Below are 22,205 nucleotides of genomic sequence, written 5' to 3' on the forward strand. Positions count from 1 at the left end.
GATGTGTCCTCCCTTACTTTTTTCTGAAATTGCGTTAACTTAAACAAATTGTCATGATACCAATTCAATACAACTCTCTCGCCAACTAGTACAGAAAGTGAGTGGGAGTCTATGGGCAACAGATGGCTGACAAATGGCATCCATTGGAGGTGTACTTTTTTTTTTTCACAGGTTTAACTTGCGCCGTACACCTCGGGTTAAGTCGGATTTAGAGGGAAAGTAAGGGAGGACATATTTGTATCTGTGTACATGAGGAATAACACTACTTCTTGCCATTATAGGTCTTATGGCATCTTTTTTTTAGCAGTTAATCCTCAGCGCTCTGATTCTCAGTTTTCTCTAAGCTAGCGAGTAGAGCCTAACTTATGTCTTCCATTTACAGCACACAGAGAAGATAACATCCTGCTTTCCGGTCTCTCTGTAGCACACACATAGAAGCAGCAGAAACATGTAGGCCATTACAAACTATTACGGAGTAGTGAAGCCGAGAATCCAGCATTGGGGTGGGATAACACTTAATAGAAGCTGAAGCAGCTTCTGTGTCTCTCTCTCTTACTCGTCCCTAGACTTATATGGGCAGATGTATTTGGATGCTTCCTTGAGCAAATGCTCATTCATTGGCGGATTACAGTTTGTGCAACCTATAAAATCTGTTGTCAGCCCCGTGTAAACAGGAAATGTGCTGCAGACAACGATGCAAACTGATGGGGACAGAATGATCACATTAACGATAGTTCGGCCCCATAAAGAACACAGCGGCATATGGGCATAAATCTGCCCATGTAAAATCGCTGACCATTGGAATTTATTAGGCTAGAGCAATTTATCTACCTACAAAAAAACGCAAAAAAAAAACACTGCTGTCAAAATTTTCTGTCCATAGGAATGAATAGAGTAGCTTGAAAACCTCTTCAAAATTGCTCCAGTCAAGAGGTTTGCTAGTGATTTATTTTTTAATTGCTATATGCTCGGATTTCAGAGTGATTTATCGCTCAATGCAGTCTAGTTCTAGACCCAACCTTAGGGGGGAGATCAGTCTGTAATAAGAAATATATTACAAAAAGTTCTTATATTCGTTCAGACTATTTTTTTTTTGTTAAGTTTATTCAAAGTACAGTGCCTATGGTACCATAAAAACTACAGCTCATCCCGCAAAAAATAAGCCCTCATACTTCTCAATCCACAGAAAAATAAAAAATAAAGTTATGGCTCCCAGAATGTGGGTAAACAAAAACATTATTTTATTTTTTTAAAGTAGTAAAACATAAAACAAAAAAACTATATAAATTTTGTATCACCATATTTGTATTGAGCTGCAGAATAAAGTTAAAGAGGCTCTGTCACCAGATTTTGCAGCCCCTATCTGCTATTGCAGCAGATCGGCGCTGCAATGTAGATTACAGTAACGTTTTTATTTTTAAAAAACGAGCATTTTTGGCCAAGTTATGACCATTTTCGTATTTATGCAAATGAGGCTTGCAAAAGTACAACTGGGCGTGTTGAAAAGTAAAAGTCCAACTGGGCGTGTATTATGTGCGTACATCGGGGCGTGTTTACTGCTTTTACTAGCTGGGCGTTGTGCATAGAAGTATCATCCACTTCTCTTCACAACGCCCAGCTTCTGGCAGTGCAGACACAGCCGTGTTCTCCAGAGATCACGCTGTGTCGTCACTCACAGGTCCTGCATCGTGTCAGACGAGCGAGGACACATCGGCACCAGAGGCTACAGATGATTCTGCAGCAGCATCGACATTTGCAGGTAAGTCGATGTAGCTACTTACCTGCAAATGCTGATGCTGCTGCAGAATCAACTGTAGCCTCTGGTGCCGACACGATGCAGGACCTGTGAGTGACGTCACAGATCTGCACTGCCAGAAGCTGGGCGTTCTGAAGAGAAGTGGATGATACTTCTCATCAGAAAGCCCAGCTAGTAAAAGTAGTAAACACGCCCCGATGTACGCACATAATACACGCCCAGTTGTACTTTTACTTTTCAACACGCCCAGTTGTACTTTTGCAAGCCTCATTTGCATAAATACGAAAATGGTCATAACTTGGCCAAAAATGCTCGTTTTTTTAAAAATAAAAACGTTACTGTAATCTACATTGCAGCGCCTATCTGCTGCAATAGCAGATAGGGGCTGCAAAATCTGGTGACAGAGCCTCTTTAAGTTGTAGTTTTTATCACACGGTGAAAGCCGTAAAAAACAAAAACCAAGACAAATATGTAGGAATCAGTTTTTTCCAATTTCAGCACGCAAATATTTTTTTCCCCGTTTCCCAGTACATTATATGGTACTTTAAATGGTGCCATTAGAGACTACAACTCCTCCCGCGAAAAATAAGCCCTCACATCACTCTGAGGGAAAAACTAAAAAAGGTTAGAGCTCTTGGAAGGCAGGGAATGAAGACGGAATATGAAAAATAAAACAATGGGGTATTTCCATCTTAAATATTTATAGAGTATCCACAGGATATGCCACAAATGTCCGATAGATGCGGGTCCCACACCTCTCTCTAGATCGGGGCCGTCTTAAAGCCCGTTCTACCTTCTCCCGCTGGTCCCCAGCTACTTTGTTTGCGCAATTCCCATATAAGTGAATTGGCGTTATGTAAACAGCATAGCACAGCGAGCTACACAGTTTCCGTATCTCCAGAGTTTCTGAAACATCGAAAATTGCTGTGCTACACGGTCTCCAAAACTCCCATTTACTACTGTGGGAATTACAGAAACAGCGTAGCTTAGCTGTTTTCATAACTCCCAGCCACCTCCTATCTCAATGTCAGGGGACCATCAGCAGCAAGAGAAGGTAGGACGGGATCAGGATGCATTCCTCTTCCCATGTCATGAGGACAACTTAAAGAGGCTCTGTCACCAGATTTTGCAACCCCTATCTGCTATTGCAGCAGATAGGCGCTGCAATGTAGATTACAGTAACGTTTTTATTTTTAAAAAACGAGCATTTTTGGCCAAGTTATGACCATTTTTGTAGTTATGCAAATGAGGCTTGCAAAAGTCCAAGTGGGTGTGTTTAAAAGTAAAAGTCCAAGTGGGCGTGTATTATGTGCGTACATCGGGGCGTTTTTACTACTTTTACTAGCTGGGCGTTCTGATGAGAAGTATCATCCACTTCTCTTCAGAACGCCCAGCTTCTGGCAGTGCAGATCTGTGACGTCACTCACAGGTCCTGCATCGTGTCGGACACATCGGCACCAGAGGCTACATACAGATGATTCTGCAGCAACATCGGCGTTTGCAGGTAAGTCGATGTAGCTACTTACCTGCAAACGCTGATGCTGCTGCAGAATCAACGGTAGCCTCTGGTGCCGATGTGTCCTCGCTCGTCTGACACGATGCAGGACCTGTGAGTGACGTCACAGCGTGATCTGGCAGAAGCTGGGCGTTCTGAAGAGAAGTGGATGATACTTCTCATCAGAACGCCCAGCTAGTAAAAGTATTAAAAACGCCCCGATGTACGCACATAATACACGCCCAGTTGTACTTTTACTTTTAAACACACCCACTTGGACTTTTGCAAGCCTCATTTGCATAACTACAAAAATGGTCATAACTTGGCCAAAAATGCTCGTTTTTTAAAAATAAAAACGTTACTGTAATCTACATTGCAGCACCGATCTGCTGCAATAGCAGATAGGGGTTGCAAAATCTGGTGACAGAGCCTCTTTAACTACCTCACAGGTGTTTTACTTTCGCCTTCTGGAATCCTGTGTTGAACTTGCCATGAAAATAACACTGATATTTCTTACTTTACAATCTTGATTAGGATACAATAATAAAATTACAGCTCAACCTGCAATATGGGACATCCATTGGTTTTGGCTTTTTAGGTTTTAAGTGGTAGTTTTTAAAAAAAAATAAAAAAAAGGAGAATAATTTCAATGACAAACCCATAGTTATTTACGTGTAAAAATGGTCAATGCATGGCTAGTAAGTATTGTGTTTTAAATATGTACAAAAATTGCTCATAATGCGATTACCTAATACAATAAAAGGGCTTTAATTCAGGACAGTAAGAGGAAAATAAAAGAATATGTTTTCTTAGGAGTCAGGTAGTAATAGTAGCACATTTTTTGGCATGGTTAGTTTCCATTGATTTGTAGGAACGTTTTTATTGCCAGGTCACTAACAAAGTCATATTTTATCAGGTGTGACATAGCTATTTTTTTTGTTTTTTTTAGATACACAAATCACTGTTATTGAAAAGTATAGTTTAATAGCATAGCAGAAGCCTCACTCTACACAATACACAAAATGTATAAAAAACATAAAAATTATTATTTTGTTAGGCTTTAATAGATAGCTCTCCAAGATGAATAAAAAATGTAAAAAAATCTGTAAGAAAAAAAAAGTGGAAGTGTCTTCATAGTTTACCTCGAAAAGTTAAGGTTTAAAAAAAAAAAAAGCCACGATAATAGTTGCCAAAAATGTACATGTACATTAGACCACACACACACACGGTGAGTATTGAGGATTTGCTGTGGCAAATCCACAGCGTAATAGTACCAGCAACGTAATTGAGATTCCGGGTAATCTCATCTACACGTTGCTGAAATTGTCCGCGTGTAAATTGCCCTTTGGTGCAGATTTTTTATTATGCAGCATGTCAATTTATCTTGCGTTTCAGCCTCAGAATTGTAAGACAATTTTGTTTTTTTTATAAAAGGACCAAAATATGGAGCATTAAGGCTACATGCACTAAAAAGGTAAATAGAGAAATCTCCTCTGAGAACTGGAGAGAGATGTATTGGAGAATAATTCATCAGTCTATTTATGCATTTGTTAAATCCTTGCAGCCCTATATCCAGGGATATGAACAGAAATGTCCAAAATGTTATAAAGAGAAGGCTGATTTACTCCATGGACACTGGTTTTGGCCGAGAATACATTTTTGGAAAGAAGTAACTGATAAAATAAATTATCTTAACGGGACATTAATATCCATGGATATATGGTCGCATGTCATGCACTCAGATAATAACGTAGCTATAAGGGATAAAAATCAATATAGGGACTGCGGTGTACATCTTATGTTGATGGCTGAAAGAAAACTATTTTAGACCACTGGACAACCCCAACAACGTATACACATTTTAGAACCATAGTAAGGAGATTGTTAATACTGGAATATAAAAACAGTTTGCATACACAAAAATATAATATAATGATAACTGTTAATAAGAGGTTAAAAAAATGACTACTTTATTCTTCTCACAAGAAGAAATTAATATAACTTTTAAGGAATTTGAATACGAAGAGAGGACATAAAAGACAAAAGTAAGGTTGCAAGGGATAAAATAAAAAGCGAAAACAAGGTTGAAATGATATAATGCATTATCTTTTGTACTGCAATACATGGTAACAATAATTTAAAAAAAGGCTACATGCACATGTTGCATATTTTGCTGTGGAAAATAAGCAGCAAAACCGCACGAAATTTCCAGGAAAAAACGCACCTGAAGGTGCATTTTTTGCTGCGTTTTTTGGTGTGGTCCTTCCGTTTTGCTGCATATTTCTGTAGAACTAGGGAGATAGAATTCGCAAGCGGAATCGCGGGATAAATTGAGATGCTGCGGTTTCGAAAATACGCACCGCGGGTCAATTTATGTGTGGGAAAATACCACAGCTTGGACAGACTTCCCTGGAATCTCATTAACTATGCGGGTACTATATTACGCTGCGGTTTTGCCGCACGTAATACGCATAGTGTGCATTGACCCTAATTCTGAATTAGTTGCCGCATACATATTTTTCTTTATTTAGAACAAAAAAACGCACCTAAAAACGCATTAAAAAAAAACCTGCAACATTAAGTGGAATTTTACCTGTGGAAATCTGCATCAAATTATGCAACTTGTGCATGTAGTCTTAAAAGGCTATCAAGCACAGTAGAGGGAAGTCGGCACCACTCTCAATCTTCACAGCATGGAACAGGCAGATAGATACAAGTGGAGTCAGGGTTTCCTCATTTAAGCAAACTTCGGGCGGTGCTCAGCATAAAAACAGACGGTCTTGTAGTATAATATGAATGAGAGAAATGAAAATGCGGCACTCACCCGTTTGCAAATCTTCTTAACTTTATTGTGTCACCTTGGCGAGGGTAAAAGCATTACAGGGTGGACAGCTAGTTGTAGGTTACAGCCTGTTTCGCGCTGGAGATCGCGCTTCTTCTGACAGGCTGTAACCTACAACTAGCTGTCCTCCCTGTAATGCTTTTACCCTTGCTAAGATGACACAATAAAGTTAAGAAGATTTGCAAACGGGTGAGTGCCGCATTTTCATTTCTCTCATTCATATTATACTTAAAAGGCTATGTACACGCTTTTTTTTAATTACAAATAAAACGGTTTAGGTGATATTAAGCAACCCCCCCCCCCCACACTGTATGTATCCTGTATACATAGAAGATGTATCTTGACGTCAAAGACTATTCAGTCAGGTCAGCTGGACAGATGGCTCAGCTGACAGCTGGTTTTGCATGTCTCTGACACGCAGGATCCATCTAATAACAATCACATCTTACTTAGATGTGATCGATATGAACGTTATTAGCGGGATCCTGAATGTGAAAGACACGCAAGAACAGCTTCAGGAGAGTGGTCAGTTCAGCTGACCTGACTGAATCTGCTTTGACGGCACGGTATAGCTTCTATGTGTACAGGAAACATAGAAGTTGCATCTTAAAAAGTAGAAACATTTCAGCAAAGTCAATTGAAAAGTTGCTTAATATCACCTAAAACATGCTTTTATTTAAAAAAAATAAAATAAAAAAAAAAAACCTCGAAAAACTGTAGAAAGGCATCAAAACAAGGACCACATCTGAGCATTGTGTATAAAAATTAGCAGAAAGTAGTTCTTAAAGCAATACAAATAGGTCACAATTTAGCATATTTTACTAAATAAAATTTGAGAGAGACAAGTGCAATGAATGCACCAAGCAAGCCAATTATTAGACAACGATGCACAAAAGGAAGCAATGATTAAAATTACTTTGTTCTAAAGCCTAAGAGGAAGCAACAGTCAGCATGGGAAGAGCAACAGTCACTTATGCCAAGTGACATGAACTCGTTTCTTCCCGACTTACCATCTTCCTTTTCCTCTCTGCAATCTGCTCCTCAGCCTCCATTTCTACTTCATTGCTAACAGGTGTTTTTTCTTCTATATCATCAATAAAATCTGGCTCCTGAAAAATGGAAATGACTGCTTTATAGAAGCTCTTCTGCACTACTTACTTAAGGGATACTAAGACTACAATAGCTACAGATCTATTCAGTTATCAAATGGAAAACGGCTCATGTGCCAATGCTTACTGGAATGCCAAGGCTACCGCAAATCCAAAAGATATTGGCTAACTGACAGTTCACATATATACTTGATGCACTGCCACCCAGTACTGCATGTAGGTAAATGGTCAGAATGAAGAGATTAACCCCTTTAGTGACCAGTCTATTGTAGGCCTTGATGACCAAGCAATTTTTTTTAAGTGGTTCCATCGTCGCATTCAAAGAGCTAGAACGTTATTTTTCTGTCGACATAGCCATATAAGGTCCTGTTTTTTTTTTTTGCGAGACAAGCTGTATTTTTTAATAGCACCATTTTGGGGTACATAAAATTTTTAACTTTTATTAACCTTTTTTGAGGGGGGGGGATAGCAAAGAAAACAAACCTAGGAATTTCACCATTGTTTTTTGCGTCTTAAATTTAGGCAGTTTACCGTGTGGTATAAATAACATAATTTAATTTTGCAGGTCATTATGATTGCAAGGATACCAAATTTATACAATTTTTTTATGTTTTTCTACTTTTACATAGTAAACATTTTTTTCCAAATGTGCTTTTTGTCACCATATTTAAAAACCATAACTTTATTTTTCTGTTGACATAGCTGTAGGATGCCTTTTTTTGCGGGACGACTTGTATTTATTGGTACCATTTGAGTACATACGACTTTTTGATCACCTTTTACCAATTTTATTAAAATTTTATTTTTTACAGCATTCATCGTGCGAGTCACATAATGTTTTATAGTTGGAGTCATAACGGATGCGGCGATACCAAATAGGCCACAAAAAAAAGTTACACCTAACAGGCCATTTTGTTAGACTCCCGGCTGCCATAAAAATCATCGGCAACCCGCGATCGCATTGCTGGTGTGCCAATGGGGTGAGAGAGGGAGCCCCCCCTCTCAAAAAAATTGCGAGATCGATGCTGATTTCTATCCTGCTTACTTGAGCAGGTCTGCTCCAAGCTCTCAGCTACCTCCATTTGCGGAGAGCTTTAACTCTTCCCAGCGGTGCGGTTTTATTCTGATGCAGCGCCGTAAAACAGCAACTGCATCAGAATAAAGCTAGTTAGTGACCGCCGTATTAACACCTATAGACGGTCACTAACAGGTTAAAGCCCAAGTTACAATGCCAATTTATAGCAGTGCAAAAAAGCTACTAAAATTGTCAGTGATAGATTGGCCAATTTAAGACTTGCTACATTAATAACTATTGGTCAAATCAATTAGGGCGCCCGTACACATAGTAACCGTGTGGTTAGGCCAAGAACCATCCTACACTTTTATTCCGCTCAGCGAATTGCCATGGTTTTGCAATGCAGTATTTTGTTACACTGCTTGCACAGGTATAGCATTGTTTAAATACAGCTTTACACTGCAGCAATTCATGATTCTTGGCCACGTGGCACACCAACGGCGTATGGCCGCTACATGTACAGGCACCCTAAGACTAGTACAATGTCCCAAATTAATTCCTCAGTAGTAGACAGCAACAACTATTTTTTTATTTATTCTGCCTGTACCTTACAAAAGGGGACATAGATTTATCAAGTAAATTCGTAAAAAAAATAAAAAAAAAAAATGTATTTCTTGCTTTTGTCACAAACTTTGGCCTTGAGAATTTTTGCCTTGAGGATAGAACAAATTAATGTTTTCCTCCTTGCATCCTGAACTCATAACGTTATTTTTTTTTTTTCCTGAATGTAGCTGTACTTTATGTACGTGCCCTTATTTCAGCACATTTACATTATCGTTTCATTTATATACATTTCTAGTTTGGCAAAACTGCAGAAAAAAAAGCTGTTCCGCTGTATTTTTTTTTTATTACAGCATACACCGATCAGAAGTGACAGTATAAATTTGTTCTGCAGGTTGTTGTGGTCGTGAGGATAACAAATGTGTATATTATTTTATGTATTGGGATATTTATTTAATATAATTTATTAAAAAAATATGCATGTGTGTATTTTCGAATTCCTTTTTTTTTTATTTAACTTTTTTTTTTAATCCCACAGGGGGATTTTTATTTAATAGACCCTAATGTACTGGCATATACTAGTCCTTTTCAATTAATTCGAATATCATCAAAAAGTTAATCTATTTCAGTAATTCAATTCAAAAAGTGAAACTCATATTATATAGATTCATTACACGCAGTGTGATCTATTTCCAGCATTTTTTTCTTTTAATGCTGAAGATTATGGCTAACCGTTAATGAAAACCCAAAATTTAGTGTCTCAGAAAATTAGATTATTATATAAGACCAATTTCAAAAATTATTTTTAATACCGAAATGTAGGTCTATTGAAAAGTATGTACAGAATATGCACTCAATACTTGGTCGGGGCTCCTTTTGCATCAATGCGGCGTGGCATGGAGCCGATCAGCCTGTGGCACTGCTGAGGTGTTATGGAAGCCCTGTTTGCTTTGATAGCGGACTTCAGCTCGTCTGCATTGTTGGGTCTGGTGTCACTTGACAATACCCCATAGATTCTCTATAGGGTTTAGGTCAGGCGAGTTTGCTGGCCAATCAAGCACAGTAATACTGTGGTCATTACACCAGGTATTGGTACTTTTGGTAGTTTGGGCACGTGCCAAGTCCCGCTGGAAAATGAAATCAGCCTCTCCATAAAGCTTGTGCTAAAATTTCCTGGTAGACGCTGCATTGACTCTGGACTTGATATAACACAGTGGACCAACACCAGCAGATGACAGGGCTCCCCAAACCATCACTGACTGGAAACTTCACACTGGACCGCAAGCAACTTGGATTGATGCCTCTCCACTCTTCCTCCAGACTCTGGGACTTGATTTCCAAAAGAAATGCAAAATTTACTTTCATCTGAAAAAAAAGGCTTTGGACCACTGAGCAATAGTGTTGGTCCACTGTGTTATATCAAGTCCAGAGTCAGCGCAGCGTCTACCAGGAAATTTTAGAGCACTCCATGCTTCCCTCTGCTGACAAGCTATATGGAGATGCGGATTTCATTTTCCAGCAAGACTTGACATCTGCCCGCACTGCCAAAAGTACCAATACCTGGTTCAACAACCCCCATAATGGGGCAGACGGTTGTTTCCGTCAGCCCCATGACATTAAATGAAGCGTCAGGTCGCTTTCTCAAACGCCGCTCTATTTAAGCTCTTTTTCACTGCAAAGGGTGCAATAACAAGGAACCCTCAGGACCCCTGTTCTAGCGAAAGATGAAGGTCCCAGCGATCAGACATCACCTAGCTTGTGGATAGGTGACAGAGTCCTGTTAGAAATGGCCAGGTAGTCTAAATGGCTCATCAATATCTTAATACCACTGTATCCCTCTTCATTAAGACGACCTGCACATGGGACAAAAATGCTGCAAATTAGAGTTCCAGCCATGTAAATGTGATTTGAACAAATCTCATCTACATGCTGCAGAACATTTTCTGCAAAGACGTTTAAATGTTCACAGCGGGTACCCTAAAGGTACATTAAAAGTAAAGAATAAACTCAAAAATAAAAAAGCATCCTAGCCACACTCCTCTAATATCCCCAGACTTTTAATTCTATGCGTTCTCGCATTGCAATCAAAACAGTGAAACATATAAAGAATTATTCACACAAACCTCAGATCAAACATGTTTATGGCTATAAGGACACTGGCTGCAGCAATATGAGACCAGGCATCGCCCATTAGCGACGCCTTGCTCCTTTAGCATGTCAGTTAAAAATAGAAGGAATCAGAAGGAAAACACCTGCAAGATTTTTACAAGATGCTTTGTTTCAGGAGTTACTGAAAAAACAAAACAAAAAAACAGCCTTCTCCAACCCCAGCAATCAGCAGATCTTACCAGGGAAAGCTGCGGATAGCCCCATATTGCGGCCACTGCTGTAGAATTACATGAAGGTTATTCTAATGTTCTCAGTCTTGGTGCATACAGGGGGAGGGTCCCAAGTGGGGGACCCCCTCTGTGATGTTCATATGCCTCGATAGGACAAGCCCTTTAAGTAGTTATAGGTTCAAGAAAGTCCTGTTCTGGTATATTGAGCCAAAGCGGAGCGCTGCTAACAAAGAGTTTTACATGGATGAAATATGAATGGGTGGTATGCAATAATGCATTTCCCCCGCAGTGGAAATGTAAGGCCTGTCACTGTTTTACTGTGTGATAGCAGCTGATCGGTGGGCTGACTTCAAATGTAAAAATGATAGCCACTAGAGGTAGTTTCATGAAGATTCATTATGGAATCCAAAACCTACTGATCATATGCAGTAAGCGTCCACTAGTGGTGGCTGCGGGCATTTCATTTTTCTTTTAATTATTTAACTCGGTAGCTGGTTATATACATCAGTTACATAAGACAGAACCTGCCGACTGGGTAGGTCAATGATCTATTTCGTATGGGGGCTACTTGTGCCTTGATAGTAAATGCCAGCGGAGGCAAAGTCAGACAAGTTGGATTTCAACATGCCCAATCCTTTGTTCCTGCAGGAAATAAGCCGCTGCCAGCTACAAGTGATAATTTGACAGCTACCTCATGCAATTGCAAGCTTACGGCTTGTAACAGGAAGCATGGGATTTGGATCCCCAATAGAGAAACAAAGCTCTATACAAATTTTAGATCCTAAACATGGAAAGTCAATAAAGGTCATACAAATACAGAGCTGAAATTAGATTACGCGGCTACAGTTATTACTGCAGAAAATAAGCATTACATTTTATCATACAGAACTCAAAATTGGCTTGGTGAGTGCTTAGGTAGGGAAACTGGTGTAAAATAGACAAACTCTGCAGCCTCACGGTCCAGAAAGCACGGATGATCAAATAACCCAAAATGTTAATACATATATTGAATTACTTATGGATAAGATTAACGCATGTGAGGATCATTACCAGTTGCTAAACCTGTTAAAAGGACGGAGTCGTTCTTTAAAACATTGTTCCACTTCAGTTTTAGGTATGTTCACACGGAGTATTTTGCAGGCAGAAAAACCTGCCTCAAAATTCCGTCTGGAATTTTGAAGCAGATTTTGACCTGCCTGCACGCCAGCGTTTTTCGCCCGCGGTTTTTGAGCCCAAAGATAGGGCATGTCGTTTTTTTCCCGCAAGTGGTTTTTACCATTCGGCCGTATTTTGGCGCATTTTCTAACGCGTTTCCGCATAAAAAAAACTCATTGTGAGCATAGCCTTTTAGTGTCGAACTGTCCTAAATAAAGTTAGGCAGGATTCACACATTTTTGATTAAGTTCTTAATGCAGTCGTTTGAGCCACAGCCAGAAGTGAATCCAAAACTAAGGATAATATAGAGAAAAACTTAGAATTCTCCTCTCATTTGGATCCACAACGGAGGTTTGGCTTAAACAAAACAAAAAAAAAACAAAAAAAAACACACTGCATGAAAACTAAAAATGTGTAAATCCAGCATAAGGCTGGAATCACTCATTGCCATTTTTGAGCAAAATACAGAAGTGGATCCAAAAAGAAGGAAAAGTATAAAAGCCCGAAAAGTAAGAAATTTGCACACACACCTGAGTGTGGCAAGAACCAGGTAATATTACTCCATATACATAAAAGTGTTGTCGAGGGACCGGACGGTCGTTTTAAGGCCAACAGTTAAATAAAGGTGATGCTTATTAAAAAGTAATTTGTGCAGCCAAAACATGCCACAAACACGAAATTAAACCATTACCTGGTTATTAGAGATTGAGAGTCGGAGAGGGGAAAGCTTCCTATGTTTGTTATCTGGTGATTTCAGTTTGCTAACGGCTCCATCATTGTCTAACAGAAGGTTCTGATTTTGAGATTCTCTTTCTTTAGACATATCCTTTTCTTTTCTTCCTTTTTTCCTCCTAGTATCATAACCACTGTTGTAATTTTCTGTTGGTTCAGAACTGCATCGTAGGACTGGGCACTCAGGATTGTCATTGAGACACGCACAATCCACCTTGTATTTGCTGAATAAACAAAATATCCGTTAAAGTAATACCATAATAAAGTTCCTTTTTTTTTTTTTCCATAATTTTTTATTAATGAAAATGTTATTTCACTTGAAACAAAGCTTGTGTTTAGAGATCAATACAATAGTGGAACAAAACAACTGATAACATCTTGAACAAAACCACTTGAATGACTTAACTTGGATATATTTGACTTACCAATTTGCATAATCAAAGTCAAATGCAATAGTAACTTCTGCACCTTTTGGAATGTTTGTAATTGAATAAATATATAAACGAATCGTTCCTTCTTCAATAATATGCCGTACCTACAATATGAAAATACATGTGACTTAGAAAACATAAATCCAAAACAAAAAGGCATATAATAAAACGGCAGTTACTGGAATGGTTTCTCTTATTATATGACATATTCTCGATACAGCTCTACAATTTAGTAATAATATCCTAAAAGTGTACCTACTGTATTATGTAGATGAGCAGTGAGTTTTTCAATATCTCATGCACCGAAATCATTACTTACCTCAGCATTAGGTGAACAGGATCTTCTAATAAATCTAGCTTCATTGCCAAATGTCCTTGCATCAACACACATTTCTAAACCATGAAATTTAGAATAAAACAAAACAAATGGGTATGGTCTATAAAAAGAAAAAAAAATACAACATTATTGACAAAGATTGAATAATTTCATCACGTGTAACAAGGTTTTTACAAAACGATTACAAAGATAGTTGGCATTTACTAGATATACTTGCTTCATACAAGACTTGTTCAGTAGAAATATATGCTCTAACAGGAAGTTGCAGGAACCATGCAGCGATCAGTTGCATTGCATTCTACATAAAAGCATTGTCATTGGGCAACTATACCACACTTTAGGCCTCATGCACACATCCGTTGCTATTTGTATGGCCATAAATGACGTATATCTGTGAAACACTGATCGCATACGGATGGCCTCCGTGTGCGGTCCGTTGTTTTAACGGACCAAATGAATAGAAAGGCCGAGACTGATACGCGAAAAACAGACAGGAGCAGGACCGGTTCTATTTTTCGCAAAATGGGCGCACGGAAATGTTAAAATAACGGAAGTGTGCATGGCCCCATAGAAATTAATGGGTCAGTGTGTTATTCGTTAAATTGGATAGACCACTAAAGCATTTCACTGAAGTGTGCTTGAGGCCTTAGGCTACATTCACATGACAGTGAAAAAAAATGCCCATTAAAAACTAATCAACTGTCAGTTTATCATGGCAATTTTGCATCAATGTGTCTCCAAATTATCATCCATTTCTAGTTTTTAATGGCTGTTTGTCATTCCTTTTTCATGGCCGTTACAAAAAACAAAAAAGGATGGATTTAATGTCAGCTTTTTTTTTTTGTCCCATCCCCCTGAAAACACCACAGCGCCCAAGTAGATAGTGCTGCAATGTCTCTGTAGATAGTGCCAACTGTAGATAATGCCCACATAGTGCCACAGTGCCCACATAGTACCAGTGCCCACATAGTGCCACAGTGCCCATTGTAGATCATGCCATAGAGCCCACAGGGTGCCACAGTGCCCATGTAGATAGCACCAGGGTCCACTGTAGATAGTGCCCATGTAGATAGTGTAGTACCACACTCCCCATATAGCACCATCCCCCTGTAGATACCACCCCCGTCCCCTGTAGACAGCGCCACTGTAGGAGCGGACTCCCTCTGGCCGGGGATTCCGCTCATAGACGGAGCCCCGACGTCTCTGTCCATATATGGACAGGACAGTGACGTTAGGAGAGCGGAATTCCCTGCCAGATACGGACAGTAACGTCAAGGGCTTTCCCGGGCTCAGCGCTCAAAGTACAGTTTTTACCGTTACACGGATTGTTTCCTGGAAAACGGCCGGTAAAAACGGATCCATTGACTTCCATGGGAGCAGTCTGGCCGTGAAAAACTGGCCAAAAATAGGACATGTCCTATTTTTTGACAGCCAATATTCACAGGCCGTTAAAAAAAACAAAAAAACGGCTATTTGAATTCACCCATAGAACTTCATTGTTCTGAAACCGGCCATGTGACGGCCGTTAAAAAAACAACCGTCACACGGCCATTTTTCACTGTTGTGTGAATGTAGCCTTAGTGTCCTAGCTGAATGTATTTGGAAAGCCTTAGTTTAAAAGTTGTAATGCTGGGTTCGAGGATAGTGTAAATACTGCGGATTGTCCGCAGAGTTAATTTCTGAAAATCTGCAGCGCAAGGCCGTAGCAGCAGAGTGGATGAGATTTTAATAAACCTCATCCACGTGATGCATAAAAAACCTGCGGAAAATGCTTTCATAAATTGACCTGCAGTGTTTTATTTTTAATCCGCAGCATTTCAATTCATGTTGCGGAATCGTTGCATTTCTGTTGCAGGATTTCCCTATTGAATACAATGGGTCGGTAACACGCGCAACAAATGGCACATCGCCTTTTTTGCTGCGGAAAAGCTGTGATTCCGCAGCAAAAAACGCAACTCAGAAGAAAAAAAAAATTGTACTTACCCAGAACACTGTTTCAGCATCCAGCCCGGCCTCCACGGATGACGTTTCACCCCACGTGACTGCTGCAGACAATCACAGGCCGCAGCGATCACCTGGGATGAAACGTCATTCCAGGAGGACAGGCTGCAGGATGTCGGAGGGATAAGTATGAACGTTTTTTGTTTATTTTTTTTCTTCTAGCGCTGTTTTTCGCAGCGGAAATTCTGCCCAAAAAAACAATGTTGTGGTTTTTCGGACGGAATGTGCTACGGGTTATAAGTTGGATATGCTGCGTAGTTTTACGCAGCACATCCGACCCGTGTGAACCCAGTCTCCAGAAAGCAGGATTGTTTTTATAGGGCGATTTAATTTAATGGAAATTTTTCCGCTAAGAAAACAAAAAAAAAATGGCATGCATATGGTAAGATCAATCGGAAAGATCAGTAAACAGAAAGGATTTTACAAAAATAAATATCCAGTATAACCAAGATGACACAGGTACAAAAGTGAATAACAGGACGACTCAAATCCATAAAAGGAAAAACACCAACAAAGTTAGCTACCCGACCGCACAATTCTAGTAGTGCAACAAGATAGAGCAAATAGACTATTTCGTTTTTTTATTTTAATTCAATAGGTTTTCCGATATTTTCTCTCAAAAGGTATGGCAATATTAACATTCCATTAACGCGTACCGGATGACTTAGATAAGCAGTCATGTGTGGGTACATGAGAAGTAACACTAATTCTGGCCATTACCTAAGTTAATTGGCATTTATCACCAGTTCTTTAGTCTGTAGGCTTTATTTCTAATTGTCCATTATCTCTGAGCTCAGCTCCAGTGGGGAAGGAGACTATTTGCTATGATATCTCCCATACACTGCACACAGAGAAAAGAGGTCCTGCTCTCTCGCCTTGTAGAACACCCTAAGAAACAACAGGGAGGACAGAAGTACTGAGAAGCGTAGGCAAATCCAGCATTGGGAGGAGATCGACCACTTACTAGAAGCTGCCTTTGTGCATCTCTCTGCCTCTGTCTCCCTCAAGCAGTATCCTCCCTCTCCATAGACTTCTAAGGGCAGTATGTAACTTGATCCCTCAGTGATCCAAAGACAGATTTTAGCAGTGAATTGAAAGTAAACGATCAGTGCCGGAGGCAGGGAAAAGGAGAAGTGGTTCACAAGAGGAGAAAATGTTTTTCTCTAATAAGATATTGCAAAAAGTTTTATACCCATTTGTACTATTATTTAGGCAAAGTTTGTTGAAACCACAGTATCTATTTACTCAAATCTTGAAATTTAAAACGTGTTGCAGCAGTGGTAGCAGTAACTGCAGACTTCGACAGGCCAATTGCAATAAAGTCACTGAAACTGATAAACAAGGTTTTGTTTCAATGAACATCATAAGGGGCATTTCTATCTTCTAATGTAATTACTTATTCCTAGGCGTAACATTTTGATCAGTGGGTGTTCCACCCTCTGGTAACTCCACTGATCTGAGGCCCCTTCAGCATTATCCGTGCAAGTCAATACTCCTGTCCAATGAATGTCGCAGTGTTGCAATTTCCAGCACAACAATTGGACGGGAGCACCGCTCTGTGGAAAAGAATATAAATACCTATCAGTAAGGGATGACATTCTAGCGATATGCGATCACTTCTGATTGGTGTGAAAGCCCCTTAAATTGATCACAGTTTGATTTAAAATGAGCTCCATAAGGAAGGAGAAGCGGAGGAAAAAAAAAACCCAAGTACGGGTAATTCTTTAGTTTCAGTTGCTTTCAGTTTGTCTCCGTTCGCTAGGTTTTACGGAAACTAAAGTTCTGCAGACTGCACTTCTGCTTCCATAAAAAAAACGGAAACCTAGTGAACGGAGACGAACGGAAAGAAAATGAAACAAAAATAATTACCATTGAAGTCAATGGGAATTCTAACGGAACCGTTGCTCTCCGTTTAATCTTTAGATCCTCTCCTCTTCTGACGGAAGAGAAATAAACGAATATTAACGGTAGCGTGAACTTAGCCTAAGAAAAAGCCACTTCTTAAGATATCTATGGCCATTTTAAGATTTTTTTTCTGTGTACAGTCAAACAAATGATCAGTTGCATTGCAGCTTTCAAAAAGTATTGTTAAGAAGTCAAATGCGTGATGGGTCATAAGCATTTAGTAACTGTGCCAAGCATACCAACCTTTTAAAGAAGTAGCCATTAGCCTCAAACTGCTCCCGAAGCATGAATTTTCCTCTATATTCAATTATTAATGTTTCAGGTTGCAGGTCTTTTGCAGCTTTTAATATTTTTTTGTTCTTCTGCATATAACTCTGTCAGAAACAGACCGGTGTAAATGAAGTACACATATATTTTTTTAAATAAACAAACAATAAAACTCCTTACAGTAGTAGATACAGGTTATGTTTCATGCTTAAGTGATTTGGAGGCAGAACAAAGGGGGTGGCCGCTTTAGGAAAATTATCTGGAGTGTATTTTAAACATGATTTTAGTAAACGTACTAAATTTGTTTTTATATTCAGTTCAGCGCGATTTTCCTGGGTTCATGAGCCACGTCTCCTTATCACTGTAGCTGTATCTTCCTGCCGCACGTGGCTCCCACCCATAATATGACCGAGGATGGAGGAGCATGTGAACAGACACGTCACTCTGCATCCTTCGTTGTAACACACTGCTAGTTTCCTGGATGCAGTGTGTTTCAATAGAGGACGCAGAGTGACATGTCTAATCAAATGCTCCTCCATCCTCGGTCATATTATGGATGGTAGCCAGGGTGTCAAGAAGACAGCTATAATTACAAAGGCTTATGAACCCAGGAAAATGGCGCTCAACTGCATATAAAAACAAAATTTATAAGTATACTAAAATAATCTCTAGAACGCACTACTGATAATTTTCCTAAAGCGGCCAAACCCTTTAAATACGTTTTCCCATGAGGAAAAGTATAAATCGAATCAAATGTGTAAATCAGATGTGCTTTGTTGATTTTGTATCTCCCACAGTGAGAAATGGAGTGTCTGAGTGTGCAGCCTGCTCCTGATTTATACACTTCCTTCTACTGCTAGATCACCTACAGCAAATGGTGACACAGCGCCTGTTTTTATGATCCGATCTCCAACGATCAAACATTTATCATACATTTTAGGTATTGGTCAGTTATGAGACTGTAAATTATGCAAAACAAAAGAAAAAAAAGATTCCATAATCAAGACAGGCACTCTGGGATAATAAGAAATATAGGTCTCAGTTCACACTAACCAGCGGTTTTTGACACAAAAGAAATAATTCTTGCATCTTTTTTTCTTTTACATATCTTACTTTTCCGAAACGGCACCATGCAATATATTACTGCATATTTTGGGATTTCTATTAGGTATGGTTTAAAACCATTTCCCTTTTCTAGTCTATATGAGGCTGTGAATGCCTCAAAGTTTCACTTCAATAAAGAGAACTATTATGAACTTCTGTATTGGCTCTGACAATATAACAGCGCTGTGCCACTTGGAAGTAAGAGTGGCTCATGACAGTGCTGCTCAGTTGTCAGGGGCAACACGAGTTTTCGATTTAGCCTAGAATATGAAATCTTGTGATGTCTAGTACAGTGACATGGAGGCAAATGGAACTTTAAAAGCATGAAGAGCTCCCTAACCAAAGTTGCACTTTAAATGAGTGCAGAAACCATGAGGGTTCTTTTTAAGTGAGCTGGCACCATCTGTAGGGGTGGATTCTATTAAATTTTCATCCAAACCACGATGTAAATTTTCGATGGGGCTCGTAGATACGGGAGAATATCCTCGGAGTCGGCAGCAGATATAGAAGGCAATATTAATAGGAAAAAATGTTGTATCCAGCAACTTTGGTAGTAAAAATATTGATCTATTCGATCATCTTAAAAACACGACAAATTAAAATGATCCGGGAGGATGCTTACGCGCTTCAAACCACTATGGTAGCTATGATTAAGAACCTTATAATTTGTCGTGTTTTTAAGATGACCGAATAAAACTATATTTTTACTACCAAAAGGTGCTGGATACAACGTTTTTTCCTATTGAATATTGCCTTAACAAACGGTAACCAGAGGTTTCCGTTTCCATCACCATTGATATCAATGGTGACGGATCCGGTGCCCATGGTTTCCCTTTGTGTCTATTGTGTACCGGACCCGTCGTTTTGCCGGAAGCAATAGAGTAGTCGACTACGCTATTGCTTCTGGCAAAACGACAGGTTTGGTGCACAACAGACACAAATGGAAACCATGGGCACCGGATCCGTCATCATTGAAATCAATGGTAATGGAAACGGAAACCTCTGGTTTCCATTCGTGCCAGTTTGTGTCTCTTCAGGGTCCCATTCTGACGGAAACCTCCGACGGAACGTCAGAACGGGACGCCAACGCATATGTGAACGAAGCCTATCACCACTGTGTAACAATCTGTGTAGAGAGAAATAAAAACTAGCACAAAAAATGGATGACAGGTTCACCAAGTGTAACACAGGCATGGGTGGCAGGTCTTAGAGTATTTTAATAAAATGTCCTTTCAGGATTCGGGTGACACATGAGACTGACAGACATATCTGGATGAGTAACTCCAGTCTTAGTATAATAAAGAAGTGGAGCAGTGCTGTAGATTTCAAATAAACAAAGTGAAATATTTAGTATATTTGCCTCACTGCAGCTAAAGGGTTTCATTTTTGAGGCCATTTTCATGCAGCATATTTTTCGGTGTATTTCAGACCGTAAAACGTATTACACTGAAAAATAAATTTAAAATATATGCCTGCAAATGAACTGTGTAGTTCATACGAGGCCGCTTAATTAAAAAAGCCTCGTAAAAATATGCTTTGTAAAAAAGAATTGATAGGTCACTTCTTGAAGCATTTTACAAGCTGATATTTGCCAATGATCTAAAAAGAAAAAAAAAAAAAAATCTTAAAAAAATCTGTCTCAAGAACGTTCGCAAAAATCAAGCTCTCAAAAACCGCATGGATTTTCAGAGGCTGTTTTCTCTTGAAAATTAATCTCGTATTTTGCAGCCTGAACTTATGCCACGTGAACATGGCCTAAGGGTGGTTTCACACACGGCAGATTTTGTTGCCGAATTTTAAGCTCAAATGCCTTACAATGGTGCTTGCAGAACACCATGCATCTGCTGCAGAAACAACCCCATTAAGATAAATGGAACTGATTTTTAGTCACAAAGATTTCTGCAAAAAAATTTGCGGTATGTGAATCAGCCCTTATAATTCGAACACTTATAAATCGCTAATTTCCTGAATTTCAAGGCGAGAGGATGAAGGCAATCACATTTTTTCCCATTACACCTTGTACTTGCATTGAGTCAACAATTAAAATGTCATTCATGAATTTAACAGGAGATCACATGAGAGGGTATTTAGAGGCACACTACAGAAAGTCGAAAAACTATGAAACTTTGTAGTATGCTATATTATTAGTCATTGTCTGCTTCAAGAAATTTATCTTTGTCAGGCCAATGAGACATGATCAGTTTCTTGTCACAGTTAATAGTGAACACAAGTAAAATGATAGAAACTTACCTCAACTGGTGGTTTAAATAAGAGATTGTTAGGGCTCAAGCTGGACTTTTCAGACTGTTCCTTTCTTTCACTGTCACAACCAAGTCTTAGTGATATCCTTTGGGCCTCCCTTTGAACACCTTCACTATATTGATTGTTATTTGCTTCTTCATAGTGGTCCATCCAAGCCTTGATTTTACTCTCCCATCCATATGTGGGATTATCAGATGGATCAATTTCTGGAGCAGTACCCTAAATTTAATGATAGAAAAAAATATATATATAGATTTTTTTGTTACCCACTGTAAAACCCTTTTCAAAACACGATCAATGTGAGACACAGAGATGATGATGGGTGTAAGTTGCTGTCACTAAGAGGCGAACACAAAGTGAAAAGTATTAGCTCCTCCTACCAAATATATCCATTATCCACAAAAGCAGAAATACAAATATTGATATAAACACAACAGTATCAGAAAAAAAAAAATAAACAACGTGAGAACCCGTGGGAAAAAGTGCCTTTGGGGAGATAGCGGCCATACTCTTTGAAAAAAAAATAAAAAATACAAATAAATATGGGTGGGTGCACTGTACCCCAATGAACGTGACGAAAAAAGGATTTCACGGTAACAGAAATCCAAATTTTCTCGTCCGTGTCATTCGGGGACAGAGATGACCATAGGACATTCCATAGCAGTCCCTGGGGGTGTGTAAAATAATTAAAAAAACAAGTGCGGTCAACATACTGCAATTTGCGATACACGGTGACCAAGACGGGCATTAGAGGATGCGAAAGTATTCACCCTGTAAAATGTAAAAAAAGGTGTGAAGAGAAAGTCACGGCTAAACATCTGCAAACCCAAAGCAGTTTTGAATCGGCCACGAAGCTCTTAGAAAGGAATGCCTCACTTATAGCTTAATGTATGA

At 39.2% G+C, this 22,205-nt stretch overlaps 1 protein-coding gene across 7 annotated transcripts in view; it reads right to left on the minus strand.

The window, feature by feature from the left end:
• The window catches only part of KMT2E (lysine methyltransferase 2E (inactive)), a 137,136-nt gene that overhangs the window by 40,742 nt on the left and 74,189 nt on the right, over positions 1–22,205 (minus strand). For 6 of the 7 annotated variants that reach the window (XM_075857300.1, XM_075857302.1, XM_075857298.1 and 3 more), the window contains 6 exons: positions 21,300–21,530; positions 17,922–18,052; positions 13,755–13,872; positions 13,430–13,539; positions 12,964–13,228; positions 7,104–7,202 (listed from right to left, as the gene is read on the minus strand). In XM_075857300.1, coding sequence (XP_075713415.1) covers positions 7,104–7,202; positions 12,964–13,228; positions 13,430–13,539; positions 13,755–13,872; positions 17,922–18,052; positions 21,300–21,530 — 954 coding nt within the window. The remainder of the gene's footprint in view (positions 1–7,103; positions 7,203–12,963; positions 13,229–13,429; positions 13,540–13,754; positions 13,873–17,921; positions 18,053–21,299; positions 21,531–22,205) is intronic. The other variant, XM_075857303.1, reaches the window with a different exon arrangement.

Source organism: Rhinoderma darwinii, chromosome 3, assembly GCF_050947455.1.
Source record: "Rhinoderma darwinii isolate aRhiDar2 chromosome 3, aRhiDar2.hap1, whole genome shotgun sequence".
Classification (NCBI taxonomy): Eukaryota; Metazoa; Chordata; class Amphibia; order Anura; family Rhinodermatidae; genus Rhinoderma; species Rhinoderma darwinii.